The 22097-nt window shown below is 44.3% G+C and overlaps 1 protein-coding gene across 1 annotated transcript in view; it reads left to right on the top strand.

Moving 5' to 3' along the window:
• Positions 1-22097, top strand: part of LOC144755314 (calcium-activated chloride channel regulator 1-like) — a 157437-nt gene that overhangs the window by 84791 nt on the left and 50549 nt on the right. Inside the window, exons 8-11 of the mRNA XM_078644116.1 lie at positions 6824-7001; positions 7370-7476; positions 8511-8738; positions 13134-13404. Coding sequence (XP_078500242.1) covers positions 6824-7001; positions 7370-7476; positions 8511-8738; positions 13134-13404 — 784 coding nt within the window. The remainder of the gene's footprint in view (positions 1-6823; positions 7002-7369; positions 7477-8510; positions 8739-13133; positions 13405-22097) is intronic.

Below are 22097 nucleotides of genomic sequence, written 5' to 3'. Positions count from 1 at the left end.
ATATAGAAGGACTCTTAGGCTTGTGTGGGGGACCCCATACCTCCAAGATCAGCAGGAGTGTATCACATCAGGATCTGCAAGAGCTCTCTGTCTCTCTGGAAAACGGAAATCTTCCAAGTGCCTGAAATCATGCCTACAGTCAGAAGGCGTCAGAATCTCCGTTGGCTTGCAGCCATGTCTAAAATGTGAGCCGATCAGCCCGAACAACAGCTACCTTGTTATGATACCCTTGGAGGCTTTAGCACTCACTGTGCAGACTAGGGTCGCGTTCTCATGTGAAATAATTCACGCAGCCTAACTTACAACAACAGCTATATGCAGTGTTGTGTGCAAAAGCAGCAAAAGGTAAAATGGCGTTTAAACTTCTAATAAGCCTATGCTAACATAGCAATGTGCGCAAACGAGGCTCAGCCCTCACTACACTTTGTAAGCAAGAGCATTATGTTATGTTAAAGAAATTTTTATAGCGCTGCTAACACCTGAAGGTTTCTTGGCGCTTGTGCTGAGGAAACAGAGAAAAGAAGGAAAAAAAGTGGGAGTCAGGACTAATTGTAGGCCTCAGTGAACAAAAAAGTTTTAAGTAGGGATCTAAACCTGGTGTAGGGGAGGGACAGCCTTAGAGAGGGGGGGAGGGCATTCCAAAAGGAAGGGGCTAAGAAAAAAAACCTGAGACCACCGTGTTTCTTCCTCTTGAATCTGGGGACTGATAACAGAGCCAGTTGGGACGAACGAAGGTTACGTGAGGGAAGATAAGGGTGGAGGAGGGAGGAGATAAAAGAAGGGCCTCCACCTGCAAGGGATTTAAAGATTATACAGCGCAGTTTGAACTTGCAGCGTGCATTGACCGGGAGCCAATGGAGACTTTTCAAAAGGGGACGAACATGTTGATACCTGGGTTGGCGGAAAATAAGAAGAGCGGCCTTATTTTGGATCTGCTGAAGTCTCTTGGCTTGGTAGTCAGGAATGCCTACGTAGAGCGCGTTTGCATAATCGAGTCTTGAAATGACTAGCGCTAACAGCACCAAGGTGAGGGCCTCTGTGGTAAGGAGGCAAGAGATCTTTCGTATCTTCCTAAGCTGGAAGTGACTAGAAGACACTACCGCGCTGATCTGAAGTTTCATAGAGAGGTCGGCACTAATGATAACCCCCAGACTTCTAGCCGAGTTCGCTGGGCAAGGGGGACTGCCCAGATTAGTCGGCCAGAAGGATGGTTGCCAAGGGTTGGAGGGGCCCCCGACAAGAACCAACTCGGTCTTGTCAGGGTTGAGCTTAAGATGGTTAGAGCTCATCCAATCACTTATGAAACAAAGGTTGGTTTGAAAAGTGGAAATAGATTCATCCGATGTGTCGATGGTGAAGACCAGTTGAATGTCATCCGCGTAGTTGAACGCGGTGACATTCAACCTTCGGAGGGAACGGATCAAAGGGGCCAGGTATAAATTAAAAAGGAGTGGAGACAAAGAGGATCCCTGCGGGACTCCACAAGTCAGCCCGACTTGATCTGCTGAGAACTGGGACAGCCTAACCGCCTGTTGGCCGTCGGTCAGGAAAGAACAGACCCAGTCCAGAGCGGTGCCCTGGATACCGGCCTCTCCGACACGGTCGACCAAAATATTATGGTCGACCGTGTCAAAGGCGGCCGATAGATCCAGAAGCACCAGGGCCTGACAGATGTTAGCGTCGGCTCCTATGCGCAGCTCCTCCATGACAGAGAGTATAACTGCCTCTGTGGAGTGCGCAGGTCTGAATCCGGCCTGCTGGGAGTCCAGAAAACAAGATTCCTCAATAAATAAACCAAGGGTGTGAGTAACATGTGACTCCAAAACCTTGCTGAGGAAAGGGAGGAGAGATATGGGGCGAAAGTTGCTCATGATGGAGGGGTCTGCCGAGGGTTTTTTTAAGATGGCCACTACCTCTGCCTGCTTAAAAGAGCGAGGAACCTCACCCGTGGCAAGAGAGTTGTTCAAAAGGGCAAGGGGGGGTTCAGGGCAGACAGTGAAGGCTTCACGGAGAACAGTGGGAGGGCAGCAGTCGCTTGGTGAGCCAGAAGAAACTTTGTGTAGGAGGGCAAGAAAGCCTTCCATCGAGATGAGGGGAATCTGAGTTAGGATATGAAAGTCTGATAGGGGACAAAGAGCAACAGATTGAAAAGGGGCGAGCATGGCTTGAGTAGGGATACTGTTTTTGATCTTAGCTATTTTGTCAATGAAGAATTGGTTGAGGGAGTCACAGAGCAACTGGGAAGGGAGGGGTGCGATAGTAACTCTTTCCGGGTTGGACAGCTCCTCAACTATTGAGAAGATGTCCTTGGATTTGTTACCAGAGTCCAGAATTGTTTTGGAAAAATATAAGGACTTGGCTAAGGATATAGCTGACTTGTACTCTTTAAGTCGGGTGGAAAATGTCAATTTAGTTTCAGGGGAGTAGCCCCGGCGCCAGCGCCGTTCGGCCTGTCGGAGCCCAAGTTTCAGGGCTCTAAGATCGTCAGTGAACCACCTTTGGGCGTCGTGGCGGCGCCTGGCTCTAACCATTTTTAAAGGAGCCACTGAGTTAGATGCCGTAGTAAGCCAGCAGGTCAGAGCCTGGGCTTGTAAATAGGCCCGGTACTGGGGGGGACGGATGTGCTAAGTAGGGTGGTGAAGTTATTCAGGTCAGCCCTGATCCAATTGCGAGCAGAGAAGTTGGTTTCTATTGGGTGTATAACAGGGGAGGGCATAGCCAAGGAGAAAGTGATCATGGAGTGATCTGACCAGAGACATGGAAGAACAAGAGGGGTGGAGATGTCCAGGCAAGAGGTCCATACCTGGTCTAGGATGTTGCCTTTGGTGTGGGTAGGTGAGAGAATGTGCTGAGTACAGTTCAAGCCTAACATGAGGTCCGAGAAGGCATGTGAACAGGGGGTTTCATGGGCGTCAAAGGGCCAATAATTAAAATCGCCGAGGACCAAGATGTTAGTATTGTTAATGGCGAGTTGGGAGATGAGGGCGCCGAACTGGGTCACAAAGCAGGGCATGGGTTGGGGAGGGCGATAGACCAAAACACATATGAGGGACGAGCCTGGCTGCTCCAATCTAAGCACCATGCAGTCGGTCAGAGGGATGCTAATAGTGGCCAATGAAGAGAATCGAATCGGGTGCCTAATGATGGCTGCAACACCACCGCCCATTTTGCCCGGAGGGCGATTTACATGGAGAATATAATAACCCGGCGGGATTGCAGCCAGGATATCGGGGGAAGAGTCTTCAGTGAGCCAGGTCTCGGTGAGAAATAAAATATCAGGTTGCACAGACCCTAGAAGGTGGAAGATGTCCAGTTGATGGCTAACCAGAGAGCGAGTGTTTAGATAAATCACTGAATATTTAGAATTGCAAGCCCTGACAGATGGAAGGGAGCTAAACCTGGAAGTCAGAGCGGCCGGTTTAGTGGCGCCCGAGAGAGAAGTAATCTCCGGAAAGACCGTTCTAGTCGTGAGCAGACCCAGTGAAGCAAGCCTAGAGGAGGGCTCAGGGATGGGAAACATGGGGTCATGGAAATGAATAAGGGCAGAGCGGGTGTATGTAAGAGGACAGGCAGAGTGAAATGCCCCTTGCCCCGGTCGGCCGCGGACGGGCGCAGACGGGCTTAACTCTGGCGAGACTCCGGCGCGCCTTCGTCGCGCCCGCTGCGCTCATCCGCTGCGCTGACACATAGGGGCTGTTTAAATAGGGGAGGATCTCGGGGGGTGTGGCGATGATGTCACTCGCCTGACCAACCCAGCCCAAGATGGCGCCTCCGGCCGCTGAGAGCCTGCCGATGTATTCAGCACCCAGCCGGCCGCCGGTGCTCCCTGGGAGTGAGAGGCAGGTGAGTGTCTTGTTAGGCTTTAACAGTTCCAGGAAGGAATTAGAGCAAAGAAAAAAAGTTCCCAGTTTAAAAGCGCGCCTCTGCTATTATTTCAGCAGAGCGCGTGTAGAGCAAAGTACAATTGTCCAAACACATTAAAAGTTCTTCCGCTGTTCCTTCAGTAACAGGCGTGGACCCCCTGCCACCGGGTCGCCAGCCTGTAATCACTGGAAGAAGGGAAAAGACACTCCTAAATAGGGGAGGATCTCGGGGGGTGTGGCGATGATGTCACTCGCCTGACCAACCCAGCCCAAGATGGCGCCTCCGGCCGCTGAGAGCCCGCCGATGTATTCAGCACCCAGCCGGCCGCCGGTGCTCCCTGGGAGTGAGAGGCAGGTGAGTGTCCTGTTAGGCTTTAACAGTTCCAGGAAGGAATTAGAGCGAAGAAAAAAAGTTCCCAGTTTAAAAGCGCGCCTCTGCTATTATTTCAGCAGAGCGCGTGTAGAGCAAAGTACAATTGTCCAAACACATTAAAAGTTCTTCCGCTGTTCCTTCAGCAACAGGCGTGGACCCCCTGCCACCGGGTCGCCAGCCTGTAATCACTGGAAGAAGGGAAAAGGCACTCCTAAATAGGGGAGGATCTCGGGGGGTGTGGCGATGATGTCACTCGCCTGACCAACCCAGCCCAAGATGGCGCCTCCGGCCGCTGATAGCCCGCCGATGTATTCAGCACCCAGCCGGCCGCCGGTGCTCCCTGGGAGTGAGAGGCAGGTGAGTGTCCTGTTAGGCTTTAACAGTTCCAGGAAGGAATTAGAGCGAAGAAAAAAAGTTCCCAGTTTAAAAGCGCGCCTCTGCTATTATTTCAGCAGAGCGCGTGTAGAGCAAAGTACAATTGTCCAAACACATTAAAAGTTCTTCCGCTGTTCCTTCAGCAACAGGCGTGGACCCCCTGCCACCAGGTCGCCAGCCTGTAATTATTGAATGTTATTCTTAGGTTGCTTACTTTGCTCAAGGATTTCGAAGAATCACCCTGTGTTGGCATGTTGCCTGATATGTTAGAGTACCATGGTGAAAGTATCTAAATGCCTAACACAGATGAGTTACTCAGTGCGTGAAAAGATCTACACAGCACTCAATTGCTATTTTTCTCCTATTATCACTAGAAAAGGCCGCAGACGAGGGCCACTTGACTGCCCTTGTCAGCAACAAACGTAGACTCATTACTATGGTTTGGTGACCAAATATTAGGGAAGCAAAAACTCTGTGCAGTGTTTATGATTATTGTTTCTAGCATTGGTGCAGAAAATAACTTCTTATACAGGCAATTGGTGTTGGTGTGCATTCAGATAACAGATGAACACAAAATGCTCTAAGTTGCAAAGGCAGCACTTTATATATTTAACAGAGCATAGAGAGCAGCTGTTGATAACCCTATGAAGACAGATTTGTCATGATTCCCAGATCCATACATGAATGTCTCGTGCAGTCCAGATTTTTGCTTTGCATTGTAGGAGTTGCAACCTTCTAATTTTCATCACATTATAGGACTACATGTCTTAGAATGCAAAAAACAAACACTCAACTATATGAGCAACTCTCACTTGGACCTAGGAAAATTTGGAGCTCTCTAGGGGGTTCAGTTCTGCCTACATTTAAACAATGGAATAATTGAAAGATGAGGAAGGCAAGTACACTATTTCCAAAAGCTCAAATACTAAGACGAACCAGGGTGGAAATAGACAGTTAAAATTTAAAAGTGAATAATGCACTTGAAATGAGAAATAATAGGAAGTCAGCGATTACAACCTATTCATTTATACTGCTAGGAAAGATAAATTACTATAGATTTGTAGAAACCAATTATTCTTTATATATGGTCACTTAGAATTGAACCATTCTTTCTGTTTTATCTACAGCCTTGAAAAAAGCTCTTTGGTGAACCCCTCTCTAGCAAAAATCTTATGAACAGCAACCAAATGGAATAAAGGATACTTGATTATGAATGAAACTCTTAAAATGCATTGGTCCAATCATAAATGTTCATATTTAAATCATGCTTGGTTTCTAGAAATCTGTTGCTACTGATTTTTATTTAACTGGTATTAAGGGCATTCCCAGATAAACTCCCATTGTACTGTCATCAACATTTGAAAAGCAGTTTCAAATAAGGTGTCCATTGACTTTCAAGTATATCTTAAAACGCTAGAACAGATTGTGCAGTAAAAGTGCTGAAACTTAAATGATAAGCACAAACAGCTATGCCAATGCTTATAGCAGCAATAAACAAGCATTAAAGAATAGTGCATTTCATTATTTCAGTCATAACCACCTGAGGCACGTCAGCCTCTACACACAGCACTCCTCCTTAAGGTTTTCCTTAATCCAGAACTCCATATATTAACCCTTCTTACTTTCATCTTAGTTTGCAACTGCACTTGGACCATTGATGTTGTATGTACCACTGTGAAGTGTCTTTGTTTGTGCTGAGTGTACCCAGTTGATGGTACGCCAGGCATGGAGAGGGACAGTGCATAATACAGGAGATGGTTGCCTTCTTTAGAGGCCTCAGTGTTGCCAGTAAGTATTTAATTAGTAAAACTAACGTGGCATATTAGCTAGAACCTCGTTAAAATGATCGCCGTTTTAGCGTCAGGAAACTGCCTTTAAAATGGCGATAATGGGCTTGCTAATATGCGTTATAGAACTTCAATAGAAGCCCAGGTTAGATGTGCAGGACATTTCACCTGGGCTTCTATTGGAATTCTATAACGCATATTAACCAGCCCATTATCACCGTTTTAGCGGCAGTTTCATGCCGCTAAAACAACGATAATTTTAACGAGGCTCTAGCTAATATGCCCCTAGCATTCTCTGAGCCAGTGTTTTACAATTGCATTTGTCCTTTCTCTGAGTTATCATGCTGATTATAGCAGAAATATTGTTTAAAGGAGTTTCAGTTTAATCTGTGTCAGTCATTGCTATCAAATCATTCAATTGCTAGGTTATCAGAAAATTGGATGGCAATACGCATGGGTCGGAAATTGTGCTCTTAACTGATGGAGAAGACACTGGCATAAGTGCTTGCTTTGGAGAAGTTGCGAGTAGTGGCGCAACAATTCACACAATAGCTCTGGGACCAAATGCAGCCAAGGACTTGGAAAAACTAGCAGACATGACAGGTGCAATTTTTATGATCAATTTGGCAAATTAATCGCTTGTGACAGTGCGTGGTGGATATTGTATTGTTTGTGCAAAATTGGCATCAGCTATTCTAAAGAAATGTCTTGTGCTATTGGGCCCTAGAACTACTCTAATTTCCCCCCTCCACATCCCTCCCCCCCCTTTGCATTCTCTTTTTTCTGGTTTCTCCTTCTTTTCCTGTCTTTATCTTCACCCACCTAATTATACCTCCTTCTCCTCCATCTTAATGAAATAGCTTGTTTTTCATTTGAGGGGAATGGGAACTACATAAATGCAAAACGGTCCCCTTTTAGCAGCCCCAAAGCAACACCAATAGTTTGACTTATAAATAATTTCTATATTTCAGAGGGCTTTAAGTTTTCTGCAACAGACAAGCTTGATTCAAATGGTTTAATTGATGCTTTCAGTGGAATCTCGGATGGAAGTGGAGTTATATCACAACAATCTATTCAGGTTTGTAGTTCTAATTCACTCTTTTATATAGAATACTACATCTAATATTTAATTTGTAGCTTATAACTTGCCAGCCTTCAGCTTCAGACTTTAAGCTGCATGCAGCAATTGCTGCTGGCGTATGGGTGAAATGACTGCATTATGCCCACCCAAGAAGCTATCAGCCCCAGTTCACAGTACCTTAATGAACCATTGAAATAGCCCCAGCCACATAGCAGCCAATATCATGCAGTTGGGATTGCCTCAAAGATGGTCACTGCCTAGACCACATAGCACCCAAGCCAGACTGGCAGAAGTGGAGGAGAGAACATTTGCTTTGAGTGAATTTGATATTCCCTACTGTCAGACTAGTTGTTGCAACATGGATTGTTGGTAAGAGCTATTGGGGAGAGAATTAGAGACATTTAATGTGAGTGGCTGTTAGGTGAGTCATGGATTGTGTATATGTTTATCCATTCTACGTGCAACAGGTCCATGTGCCTAAACAGCAGTGGGCGGCCAGCCACCCACGACTATGCATGGCTTGTGGTGGGCCTTGTGTCCAACCCACAATGAATGGCCACTGTCCGTTGTGCACTACAAAGGCTGTTTACAGCCAAAAATAGCCATCACGTAGCTCAGTGGGATGTATGACGTTATAACGCATACTTTTACTCCGCAGACCATTACAACGCGACTTTTACTCCGCATACCGTTACAACGCATAGCGCCTTGGGGCGCTGGATAGTGGTAAGTATAATTTACTATTCTAACTCCAGTCCCCGTGGACCCTAGGGAAGGTGTTGGATAGTAAATTATACTTATTCCCTATCCTAGAGCGCCCCCCAGCGCAATGCGTTGTAATGGTATGCGGAGTAATGGTCTCGTTGTAATGGGTCTGCGGAGTAAAAGATCCGTTGTAACGGGTGTATACCAGCTCAGTGCAAACATGAAAAGATTATAATACTATTTTTTGTTTAAATGTTATATTCAATAACTCATTATGTTTGGCTCTGACTATAAAGCACTGTTTTGTCTTCTTTCTTTAACATTAGCTTGAAAGTATTGCTGATGCAGTTGAGCCTGGCCAGCTATTACGAGGGACTGTGGCTTTAGACAGCACTGTAGGGAATGATACATTCTTTTTAATCTCATGGCAACCTGATGGGACTCTGCCATTGATTCAAGTCAAAGATCCAAGTAACAAAATCTACACCATCGAAGACTTTGTGCAGGATTCAGTTCTCCATACGGCACGCCTCCAAATCCCAGGGACTGCAATGGTAAGGATTATGTACTGTCTTGTCCTCTTGTTAGATAATATGGCTTTCTAATGTGCAATACATTATGCTGGTTCTAATAAAATCTTTATTAGTTGTATTATAGTGCAGCAATCAAACTTTATTCTTGCAAAAGGTCAGATTATCACTCATTTTCAGGCTCCTGTGGCCATGTTTGTGCTTCAAGCACCCCTCCTTTTCTAACTTCGTTTGTGGTAGAGCTTTGAGAGTCCTCAGTGTCAGAACCAAAAGGTTGGTAAAACACAGCCATGTATATTTATGTGATTTCAAGAAAATTGCCATGATACCTGGTACCTGGTAAGTCATCAGTAGTGATCATAGTACACAAATGAGAATCACTAATTGAAATATATATAGCTGCGTTAATAGATGTATCTACAATGTTGGAGTTTGCTGATAATGATTAATGCAATTTAGCAAGTACAAATAAGGCACAATATATTTCATTGGGTGAGTCAGATCTTATCCAAGAGATTCCTCTGACTCTGCCAATTTTTAGGCTAAAAAAAATGAATGTGTCATACTCTTGCAATCAACCACAATGGAAATGGAGATTGGTGTACTTCAAGCACTAACTAACCATGTAACTTTTAGACCTGGCATCCTTGGTTGTGGTTCACCCACCAATTTGTTCTCTTCAACCCTCCTATGTGCTGACTGCTGAACTCCGTCCTTGCAATGCCATTTACAAAATGATGTTAATTCAGTCTCTGTCCCTTTAAGGGGCAAAGGCTTCAATAGGATGACAGTGGATGCACAATGAGAAGGTTTATTGATAAGGGGAAAGCTGAGGTTCCACGGAGCAGTGAATGTTATCCCGTTGCCTGCATGCTAACATTCACTAAGGGTTAGACCTGGCATCCTTGGTGTGGTTCTCCCCTAAATCCCCTACCTGTTTTCCTTCAATCCTTCTGTTTTGCTGACTTTCTTTTTGCTGGCTTAAGGACTCTGCACACTTTACCACTGCTAACCAGTGCTAACGTGCTTGTGCTCGTTCCTTAAAACGCGGTTAGATTTGCTTATACCCAATTAGCTTGTTTAATTTACTTGTAAGTTCTTAGTAAGGTGGCACTATCTGTGCCCAGGCCTGTTAATTAAATGCTAATAGGTTACCTGCAGCACTGATTGTGCCACACTTAATTAGCCCCTTTAAACAAGTCCCAGGCTTGCCATTGCAGACCGTGTGTGTGGAGGAACTGCCTTTTCGACCTGAAAAAATAAACATTTTACCAGGCCCAAACCTCCCTTTTTAATATATATAGGTCACTCTTTGGGTAAGCCATAGAAAGTTCAGCGGTCAGGGTGCAATGTATTCAAAAAGTAGGACATATACTTTTAAGTTTAACATTTCCTAGTAGTGAAACACTCTTAAATTCATTTTTCACTACAGTAAGGCATACCTCTCCCATAGTGTAATATTGGAGTTACCTTATTATATTTGCTAAATGATCATTTCCAAATGAGAGCCGGTGGCTTGTTCATGTTTGGTATCTTAGGAATTGTATTGAGAAATCCTCTCTCATGATGACGTCATATTTTAAATGATAATTTTAAGAAAGCCACTCTTAAAAAGTTGGCATTTCCCTGCCTTAACTATTTGGTGCCTGCAGCATCTCACTGCATCACATAACTGGGTGTAGATGACAGTCGGTCTTTGTGGATTTCTCCTATACAGTTACACGCAATAGAGAGCTTAGGTGTGCCTTGATGGGCCATCACTGGCAGTATGGGAGGGAGGAGCTGGGCACAGCCCTACTTGTACTTGAATAGGCTATGCCCTGTCTCCCCACAAGGGGCAGCATACCCCCTGTAGTTAGTCTGGGGCCATGTCCAGGATGGCAGGGCACCTGTGCTCTATAAAGGCATGCCTCTATAAGTTTGCCCAACTTCAAAGGCAGAACTGATTTTATATACTGAACCTCAGACAACACCACTGATTTGCTGGTGAAGGGACTGTCACTCTGCTGGGCTGCTGCTCTGAAGGAACTGCTGCGCTACTGTGTTGACCTACTGCCCTCTTGTCTGGGTGAGGAGGACTCAGCCTGCATCTCATGAACCCAGATCCAAGAATGACTCTAAGGGCTAGTTGTCTGGCCCCTGATCTGAAGCCTCAGGGACATAACAGACTTCCAACCACCCATCAACTGCGCCTGGACTTTTTTATCTGTGAGTCTACCCTGCTAAGTGGTGCCACCCCAGTCCAAGGCCCTTGGAAGAGGGCCTAAGGTGCTCTCTCAGCCCCTGTGGACCCAGAGGAACCAATGAATCTCCTCTGTTGCACAGCTCAACCCTAAGCAGAACCTATAAATTGCAGCTGTTGTGTGTATTGGAATTCTCACTAACACCTGCATTGCCTTCGAAGCTGCAGCCTTCTCGGAACCAACAGAGCACGACACATTCTTGATGCGGCCCTCTCATCCCTCCTTGATGACAGCCTCGACAACTATGCAGAACCATGGATCGCAGCTGTAGAGCATCTCGGACCTTACACATCGCCCGATGGTACAACGCATCCTCGATGCCGGACTTTGCATTGTAAGCCCCTGTCAATGGAATCCTCAACAACCACACACTACCTCACATTGCATCCTCACCACATCTTAGAACCAACACACTGCCTTGGTTGGGTGACACATCTCTGACGTGTATCCTAGGAGCACTTCGCAAACCAGTATTTAAGGTACTCTGTCCAGCGGGCTTAACTTGATCACTGTAGCCAGTATGCACTCCATCACAGGTGACCTGAACTTGTGCCTTTGTCCCAATCTTTTTCGACCAGCTCGCCACAGTGCTTTTTGGCGCTATTTTTACTGAGATATCTAAAATTACATATCTCCTGTTCTACCAATTAGATTTTTGCTGTTTTGGTCTCATTCTATTTAGTAAGGTTTACTGTATGTGTCAAATCTGGTGTGGGATGCATTTTGTGTGATCCTCTCAATTCATTACTGTTTGAAGTATTGCCCAAACAATTTATACATTTCATTGGAAGTAAGCCTGACTGCTCTCTGCCAACCTACCAAGGGAATGAACACAGGTTAATTTAGGGTTGGCCTGTGTCTCACCCTGACAAGGTTTGCGGTTACTGCTTGACCATGGCTCAGATTCCAGTCAACCAACAGCCCAATTTCTTACAGTAACATTGACACAAACTCAGCCACCACAGTGGTGGCAGTACCTTAATTTACAAATAGTGATTGCCATAATTGTACATCCTTTGTTGAAAAATGTTATACCATTCTGAAGTTCAGCTAGGCGACAATTAAATGGTGTCCGGCCTGGCTCCAGTTCTTTATATTCCATTCAAATACAAAACATGGATGAGGTACGCTAATTATCCAGCTAGCAAAGAAAGTCAAGACTTTAATGATCAGGCTTTGTTTACAAAAAAATTAATTATTTAAAAGATAGAAAAAAGAAAACTGCAAAAGCATAAGGGGTGTAAAGTATGAGTCAATTAACAATTAGATGGAAAATTCAGTAATTTTCCAAACTGATGTGACTGTTTATCAAACTATATTTTGCACTTACACTTAATGTGAAGTTGTATCGTTTTGCAAAATGGTGTTCCAGATTTCTTTTTGATTAACTTGAATGAAAAGAATACTAACATCAGTAAGGTTCTGATTTAAAATGTGGTGGATGGAGGGAACTCAGTCAGGATGGTGGAGGTCATTATCTCTGCCATCCCGAGGGACCACGTTCTGCCAAATTTAGAGTTAACCACCAACTTTACAGACAACTCTGTACATTGATAGTAATCATCGACAAGGAAATTCCTGTAAAATTATTAGAAGTTAGACTGATGGAATCAACGGCCATGATGGACGGTCATCAGACTTCTCACATTTTTCTTGTTTTTGAAACTCAAACTTCCAAACTGACGTTTTGTTTGTGACAAATAAAAAAACAATAATGCCCCTCCACACACATCCTGAGTGATTTCTCTGATGGTGTGTGGGTCATTGATGGGTTTTTTCCTGTCTCTTGGTGGCAGGTTTTTAATGGCGATGAATAGTAGGAAAAAAACGTTACGCCATCATCCTGGATATGGAAGATGTTGTAAAGTTCTTCCTCTAACCGCCTCTTACTTTGATGGGCTGTCAGGGGAAGTATTCCATCAGCGGGGATAATGGGGGCTTCCTCTACGGAATACTTAGGTCCATTGTATAATACATGGACCTAAGCCATATGAGTGTCAGATCACTGCTCATATCATGAGTGAATACAAATCAAAGTTTAACACTTGAAGTTATCTGTAGTCCACAGTATATGATGATGCTTGAGAAATAATTTTGGAAGTTATGATAAAAACATTCACATGGACTGGGTTCTACATGTCTCTAATTTTACTTTTATGTTTGTTTTTGCTTGCAGTCTGGTGAATGGACATACGTATTCAATAATACACTTGCAACCACTCAAGTTTACAGTATGGTTGTGACATCCCGTGCAGCAAATAGCAATGCACCCCCAATAACTGTCAATGCCCACATGAGTCAAGACACAGTCAATTTTCCAAATCCGATGGTTGTATATGCAGATGTTAGCAGAGGCTTTTCACCTGTCTTAGGTGCAAATGTGACTGCAATTATTGAACTAACATCTGGAAAACCAGTTACACTGGATCTTGTTGATGATGGTTCAGGTAATATAAAAATTATTTTCTACATTTATTTATGTAGGTTTATGTGATTGAAGGATTGTGCAGAGGGGAAGGGTGAATAGGATTTTCATTAAGATTTAATCAATTATAAATATTAAAATGATTTCTGTATATGTCATTTGATATGCACAGTATAATTAGGAAGGATAATTATGACCTCAATACCTCTTGGATAACCACCTGCATAGGTTCTACTCAAGATGTTGTAAGTATGTTTCTGCCCTGCATCACAAAGAGCAACATTACAACCATGACATGAAATGCTTCAAATAATCTATCTCCGAAATTCCCACTAATATAAATCAACCTTTCACATAGCAGCGTATATTTACACAGAGGTATGTACACGACTCTTCTTATAATAGTTGGCTGCAAACATTAAGCATCATTTGTACTATATTTGAGATGCCATAAATGCCTGTTGTCTAAAGTATTTTCTTGTAGAAAGGTACACTACGGTTAATGTCCTATTACCAAAATAAATTGACAGAATGGAAAGAATGCTTCTCTAATAATTGCAAGATTTAGGCTGCACGTTCTGAAATGTTCAATGTACATGAAAGGCAATAAACAATTTTGCTTTGTTTGCAGGGTGTTAAAGGTAGGGTGGCAAATGTCAATTTTCACCCCCCTTTTTAGGCCTTGCTTGTGGCACTGCATTCACTCTCACGTGCAAGAGATATTGTGTACAACAAAGGGCATTCAATCACCCATTGTTAAACATTTGTTGACTTCACAGTCACTCCTATATGCTGCCTTCTAATTGACTAGTTTGTGCTGGCTTCACTTCCTCTTCTTTTGGCTGGAGCACAGACTAAGTACTGATTGCTTCAGCTTGATTGCTGCCCTTCTCCTGATGACACTGTGATTTAGGTACAACTTTTTTTTTTCTTCCTTGTCATCCTTGTTGAACTTCATATCATTTGCAGCTATGTTTTCCTATGCCACATCAAAGAAGCTCTTCACTAATACATGGACATGGACGCAATTGCGTTCTTTATGTGATAGGATTTTATGTTAAATGTTATATTTTGTTTGCTTTTTCAGAGATTACCTGATTTACTCAGAATAGCATAAGTGTTGTGCCGAGCCCCAACAAATATTAGTAAACCAATATGTTTCGCCTTTGAGAATATTTGCTCTGCCATTGCAGTTTGTTCCTACTGGACAGCATGGACATTGCTGACTTTGGCAATGATTTTGAGCCATGTTGTATACCTGGCTGTTGTGTAGCCTGGCGAAAAATAATAATTAAAAAAGGACTATGGTGTATACTGTGCTAATGCTCTTTTTGTTAAAGAAAAAAAGCGTATTAGCCCTGACTGCATCATAGTGCTTTTCTAAATTAGTTTTAGTCGCACTGCAAAGCATCTGTGCTCCTGTACACAGTGTCTGCAAAATGTTGCCAATAACTCTCATAGACAAGATCTATTGGCTCTTCCAAAGCTTGTTGAAAAGGAAACAGAGACTGCATTGAACAGTACTTTATTCCCACAATAATATGTTCTTGTCTGCTATTGAATTTCATTGTTGCCCAGCCATTTGATTGTTAATTATTACTTCCCCTTTGAACACTGTGGTAGCTTCAGTGACTGGAATTAGTAACGAATGAGAAGAGATATTTCCTACCAACAAAACACCTGATTCTCAAAATCTATGTCAATTCGTATTTTTCCATGCTAAAAGAAATTGTGACTTCCTTGAGATTTTACAGGTATAATTGCCAGCAAACAGAAGCTTGCACCTCGACCATAAGAATCCCTCCACATAAATAATGTATGGCTGGTAAGAGTCTCTCAGCTGAACCTGCCCTCGTGAAATGATATGCCATTTAGTGCTTTGAGGTGTGGTTTCTGGCAGAGACCCTCCTTCACCTAGCTTTGTCCAGATTCCTCTCCTTATCTATTTAGTGTAGTGTGTGTCTGTATGTCAGTGTATGTTAGTGTATGACGCAATATGTTATGGTCTTTGTACAAAATTATTGTCTTGTGTGAGAGATACAGATGTCTATGTGGCTGGATGGCTCTGTGTGAGTGTGTGTTTGAGGGATAGAGAGAAGCTATTTATTGTGACAGAGTATGCTTGTTAGTGAGGTTATGTATGAGAAGATGTCTGTGTGAAAGTGACTGCATATGGATTTGGCATTGTGTTTGATTGTGTGCAACTTTGTGAAAATAATTGACTGTGATACTGCTAGCACAGCACTAGATCACAGTAGCTGTCTGACAGTATGTGACAGTGCTATTATATGTTACAGGGCCTGTGTCCGTTTAATTGTGATGGTGTCTAACATTGACGTGTTTCTGAACCTGTTTATTTGTATGTAACTGGGACAAAGCCTCTGACAACATTACTGATTAGCATCTGTTGGAGTGCATACCCTCTGACAATGTGATTGTACCTTCATAACCATGTATGAGTTTATTTCTTTTCTGACAATGTGTATTTTGCAGTGTGTGATAGTACATCAGTGGTAGGTTGCATGTGTGCATATTAAATATATAGAGTTGGTTGTAGTCTTATGGTGTGGCCCAATTTCAGATGGCCAATTGTATATCATCAGCTACTGATAGAGCTAGTTAGCTGGGCACTTCTTGGATTTACAACGTGTGTTCAACATACAAATGGGGAGCACTTGAGAAGAAGTTATACAGGTCCAGCAAAATAGGGTTAAGATGCTTGAGCTGCAAGTTTTAATGTATACTCAAGCCATCTATGCTCAGACATAAGTTGAAATTCAGTTGCTTCCAAACTGTTAGGGGCAAACTATGAATTTATTAATGTAATCATAATAGGCCTGATTCACAAATGTAACTTACACTTTTGACTACGTTCATTACTTTTTGGTTGTCACGAATTACTCTTTTTTAGTAACTTACACTTTTGTAGTAAGTCCAGCAATACAAATTGCCAACCACTAATACAGCAAAATCCTCCGATAGAAAATAATTGAGGTAGGGACTTAATCAAAAGTGTAAGTTACTACAAAAGTTTAGTTTTTTAATAGTACTTTGTAGTACGTTTTGTAATGCATATGTAGCACTACAAAACATACTACAAAGACAGTGGCAGCTGGCAGGCCATGGGGGTGGCGAATGGGGGATGACGAACAGACAAAAAAACCTGCTTAGCTTTTTCTCAGATGCTGTCTCTCCTCCGCTTTGATCCCTCCCCACTCCTCCTCAGCTTCAGCAGAAGCAGGAAGCACACAGGCGCGCTTCCCTAACTCAATCAATGCTGCAATGCAGCGTGTGATTGGTCTGAGTGCCGTGGGTCGGGCGCTCAGATGGGGAATGGGAACCTGGGCATGTTCCTTACCAGGCTGTGTAATGCTGCCTGGTGGGGAGCATGCAAGTTGTGCCTGACTGTTTGGCCGGCCCAAAAGGGCGGGCCAAACTGTCATGCACACTTGAGGAGTGCAAACCTCTCCTCCTCCTGTAATCCAAGTCCTGCCTAACCTAGCCCTGTAGTGAGAAATAAAATGATAATACCAGGGTTATTATAATTTAATTTTCCTTTCTCCTGCCCTCAGAGCAGTGGGGCGATGCTCCTCAGCCTTAGTGGAGAAGCCGCCCCTGTGCAAAGTGCAGTTTGTGAATCAGGTCCTTTGTGTAAGTTTCTCTGAATAGGGTGGATGGTTATATGGTATATATAAAACTCTGTAAAATAAAAAAATAAGTAAAGAATTTGATGCTCCTTTTTAGAAACTCACACTTGTCTTTGTGGTGCTTAACCCTGCCTCTCCTCTCAGAGTCTCTGGATGGTGTTGTGTAGTTGTTTGTTGTGTTCTTCTAGTGATTGGGCATGGGTGAGAATGTCTCATATTTATGACTCCCACCAGTCCATTCAAAGTTTCAAGGATTGCATTTTGAAAGACTTTGGCGAATGGAGGTACACTGAAGCGCAGTCCAGTGTGGGTGGAGAATGTTATTATATATCAACTGTCTTTGTGTATCATGAGTGTATATCGGAATGGATAGGCGTAATGTGTCATTACATGCAGGTCACCATGTTGGCTAACTTTATGTCTATAAATATTAGTATGGTTAAGCCCAGGGTCTGCTTTAGCACTGGTGGCTCCCAGTGCGACAATCTTTTTTGACACCCGGCCCCATCACCCCCTATACTCCCACCCCTCTTAAGATGCCATCACTACGGCCCGGCAAAAGAGCCCCTTATCTCTCCATTGCCCCTCTCTCATATGCATTTCATTTGATATAAAGAGCCGGTAAAGACTGGCTTTACTAATACAATCAGCTATTCACATAAAGTACAGATCTCTTATTTGCAGTAGGCATATTAACCCTCTGCGCTTCTTTATAGTGATTCAAAACTGTCATTACACAACACTCATATCTCTGTCTCTAGCAGGCTCATAAATCACAAGAGTTATCTTGACTTTTTTATTTCTGCCTAAAAGCTGGATGCACAAGGAACTCTGCATCAGGTGCTTTTAAATCTTAATGTATTGCTAAACATAGCATCCCCCTTCCATGTCAGTGCCCAGTGCAGCTGCACTAGGCGCACCCCCCTAAAACCGGCCCTGGTTAACACCATTGGGGAAACCCACTGTGTAGGCCCTGTAACTTTCTCAATTTCTCCTAACTGTTTGAGGCGCTCCAGTTAATGTTCTACTCTCATCTGCAGGTGAAAAGAGACTCTTCTATGTTTTAGGGCTACTGGCTTGATAGTTTCATTGATGTGGAATTTGTCTGACTTCCCTTCCAAATGCTCTAATCCCACAAAGAGGTGTTGAAAGTCATGGACAATGGCATTAACCTCTCTGGTGTTAATGCTTTGAGCGAACAAGATCAGGCCAAGTACCTTTGCGGTATTGTAGCTTAGAAGGGTGCCACGGACATCGTCAATGACAAAAAATGTCATTGTTGTTCTTCGGTCATTTTGCTGAATTGAGGTGCTGAAAACACAGATGATGACAATTGATCTAATTTGCCATAGGCAAAGATGTATGTTCTTGAGACAAAAGACTGAGACTCCAGCAGCACTCCTTAAAGTCACATGTAAGTTATACCCCGTAATAATCACAATCCCTGGGACCTGTAATAAATGTGCCAATACTCAAAAGCGGACAGGACACAACAGATGTAGGTTCTGGTTGCATGAGGTCCGGGGTTCAAGTCAAATTGTAACCTGTCCATCGCATAGACTGATGACACAGAGACTGTGAGCGCTGTGACGCTTATCTCATTGATGACCATTTCACACTTGAGGAGTTGGTGTTTGTTTCAAGAACTTTGGCTTTTCACTGAGACGGGTAATACATTTTTGTCTCCATTGTTTTCTTCTTATCGTGGCTGATCTCATGCCCCCATGTTCCGGCCCTAGCAGTAAGGCCACAGAGGCGTGGTGTCTCATTCTGCATCTCTGTTCCTCACTGTTGCAGGTGAGAATCCTCTTCTTTCAGCTCGTCTGCCACACCCACCTCTGCATACTTGTGCAAAATAATTTTGGCATCCGTGTGCTAGGCATGATTTGCCTCGGGCAGGACAATCAGGCGCCGAAAGACAGTCCTGCCAAGTACCATGCATTAGGTGTTAGACTAACGCATTTCAGTGTGGTGATCTGCATCACCTCACTGAAATGCATTGTCACGCATTATAGGCATAGCGCCTCAGCTGTCAAAGCTGTTAGCATTGCCTACTAATTGCGTTCCTGCATAAATACTATGCTAAACTAAAGCTGGTCTGGCTGGCAGCGTGCCGTGGTACTGGCGCCCTACTCTGTCAGGCTTGGGGCTCGGCTGGCTGAGCTAGTACTGCAGCTGGCTGCTACAATGTATCAATAACAAGGAGATTCCTGCCTTGCTGCCACTGGTGTTTCCATGGCAGCACTGCACCTCGCACTGCCACGTGACTGCGGTAAAATTAAAATGATGACCGTCAACACCCTCCCCCCCCTAATTGGGAGGGAGTGATGTTGCAGGACTGGACTCTGAAGAGGCGGACAGCCGGGCGGGGTGGTAAACGAACCCTGTGAGCGCAGGTAATACTGCTGTGAACCTCACATTTCCTTGAAGCGCCAAGTACAGCGCGTGCACCGGGGTCACCCGAGTCTCAGACTCCCCATAGACTCCTGTTAGATTGCGCAGATATGATGAATTAATTGCCCCATGTGGATTTTCCAGGGTACAGTGCAGAGTAAAAGGGCCCTGAGAGTAACTAGGTGTGAAGTGACTGCCTAGCACAGCAAGCAGGAGTGGGGCCCCTTTGCACCCCTCATCCCGGTTTCTTCTTCAAGTGCAGTATTTAGCCTCCACACACACAAACACACACACACACGTGTCAGTCAATCAGTCAGTCAAACCACTTTATTCGATTATTTAAAATCACAACTGCACTGACGACACGTGTCGTCAGTGCAGTTGTTTTTATTCAGCCTTCATGTGTGTTTTAGCTACTCCTTGTGCTTGCACCGGTCTGTTCCTATTTGTTTTATTTTGTATTCTGGACAGATGTCCCAGTATAGTTGTGAATACCTTATGTGGAAGAGGATGTGATCGTCCAGCGGCCCTTTAACTGCTGCTGAGGTGAATGAAAGGGCAACCCCTCCATTGTGCACTGGAGGGGGGGGGGCATCCGACAACTGCGCTTCTTCCTAGGGACTCACCTGGTGCCGGCTTTTCTGCGTTTCTTGGTTTGGCTCCCCTCAGCCAATGACTGAGATCAGGTGACGGGGGCTGCCGCCCACAGTGGCTCGTGGCCTCCAAGTAAGTGAGACTATGCCCTGCAGTCATGGCAGCGCACAATCAGCAGCCTGCAGCCAGAGCCTGTTGTAAAGTTCTGCCCTGGGCATCATGGCTGCCAGAATGATGAGATCCAAGTGTGTGCTTGCCTTGCTGAAAATGCTTAGGGTGCATGCTGCTGTCTGCTGACGTTTGTTTTACTTCACACCCTCGGCCAGCCAACAGCTCACTCTGTCCTTAGGCTGAGGCAGCTCATCTCTGTGCAGCAGCAGTGGGAAGCTGCTGGAAGTGGCTGCAGAACTGGGCAGGGTACCAGTGGAGGAGGCCTTCCACCTCTTGTGACTCATCTTTGTCCCATATACAGTGATTAATTTGCGCAGGTGGTTGGTGTGGAGTGAATTCATTTTTAGGGGCAAGAGAGTTATTTTTCTTCCACTACATTTTAGTCCAGAGCAAGAGAGAATTACAGAAATGAGCAAGAAGAAGGCAGAGGAAGATAAGGGAACAGTGACAATTGGAGATAGCAGGAAGGAACAAGAATTTACAAAGCAACAGGTCTGGCATTTATGAGAGTTTGAGCTATTGGCGCTGTAAATTACAATAGCTTAAACTCCTGCAAATGATCAATCCAGTACTTTGTAAATATTTTTTTTTTTTAAAGTGCCCAGTGCCACGCTTTTACTTTAATAGCGGCCATAGACCTTTCTTTAGACGCAGATCGTCTAACAAAAGGGATGCGTTCGCTATTCAAGTTAAAGAGTGGCACAGACGCTGCCCTAGGTGAGAGTGCAATGATTCATAGAGTAGGGTTAAAAACATCCATCCTTCGCATGAATGCAGCATGCTACGTGACTGGCATGTTGTAGTTGGCAGGAGTCACAGGTGTATTTTGCTATAGGTCCTTAATCTCCAAAACTCATGTCAGCTGAGGGTTTGATTTGCTATGCTGGGTATTTATAAAGTGCTTTATTTCACCTAAGATCACTTCGAAGGGCTCATGGTGGGATAAGAGAAATGGCAAAGAACGGCCAAGGGAGGGAAAGAAGACAGAGGGTATGACAGAGGAGCCTTATGGATGGAGGTGTCTTTCATAAAAATACAGGAAAGGCCAACAGTAGGTCAAAGCCCTCTGACTGGCAGAAAGGGAGGGAGCAGGAGAGTAAAGGGAGGTAAGAGAGGAGAGTGCACGAGAGAGAAAGGAAAGTGCGAGTGAGAGAAATTGGTGGGTTGTAGTGTTCTAGAGATAAAATGGCAGTCCAGATGTGATCCTACTGAGTTGGACCTCCACCCCTCCTGGGTGGACTCCATAGAGTAGTGGCTTAACCATCCCTCTGGGGTTGCACCACTGTCTGTCCTGGATGGACTCTGCACAGTATTTTCTGGTGGCTTATTAGTACCTCCAGGAGTTGGGCCTCTGCTGCTTCATGGTGGACCACCACCTGGCCACACTCCTGGGAGCACCTTCTCTCTATGTGAACATGCTCCTGGAGAGCTTGGGCCTCATTTGTGGCCGTCTTGTGGAAGGTCATTGAGAACCTGCCTGTTTCCAGAATCAGGACCGGAGACGTAGCTTCAGGGGGGTGTTTGGGGTGTTACAAACCCATCATTGATGTATTTTCTGGTAAATAGTTTAGTACAGGTGCTTTTCAGTTGGGTATGGTGAGGTGTATGTCGGATTTCACAAGGAATTTGTGCATACACACAGACAAAAGTCTTCGAAAATGTAAGGAAATAAAAAAAAGAGTTTTTTTCTCACCTAGTACCCCCACCAATCTGTATTATTCTCCCATAATACTGCTCCTAAATCTCCTCTCATGAGCGTCGGGGTATCATTGTCTGTAGGGGGGTCGTAGAGAAGCATTGTGTTTCATTGAGAAGGGAGATGTGGTGAGGGTGTCATCAGGCAAGGGGAGTACTGGCGGGTGGCGGGTGACTGTGTGGTAATCTGGGGAGCCTGTCAGTGTGGGTTCGG

This window comes from Lissotriton helveticus, chromosome 1_1 (genome assembly GCF_964261635.1).
Source record: "Lissotriton helveticus chromosome 1_1, aLisHel1.1, whole genome shotgun sequence".
Lineage (NCBI taxonomy): Eukaryota > Metazoa > Chordata > Amphibia > Caudata > Salamandridae > Lissotriton > Lissotriton helveticus.
This window is presented reverse-complemented; position numbering and strand designations above follow the sequence as displayed.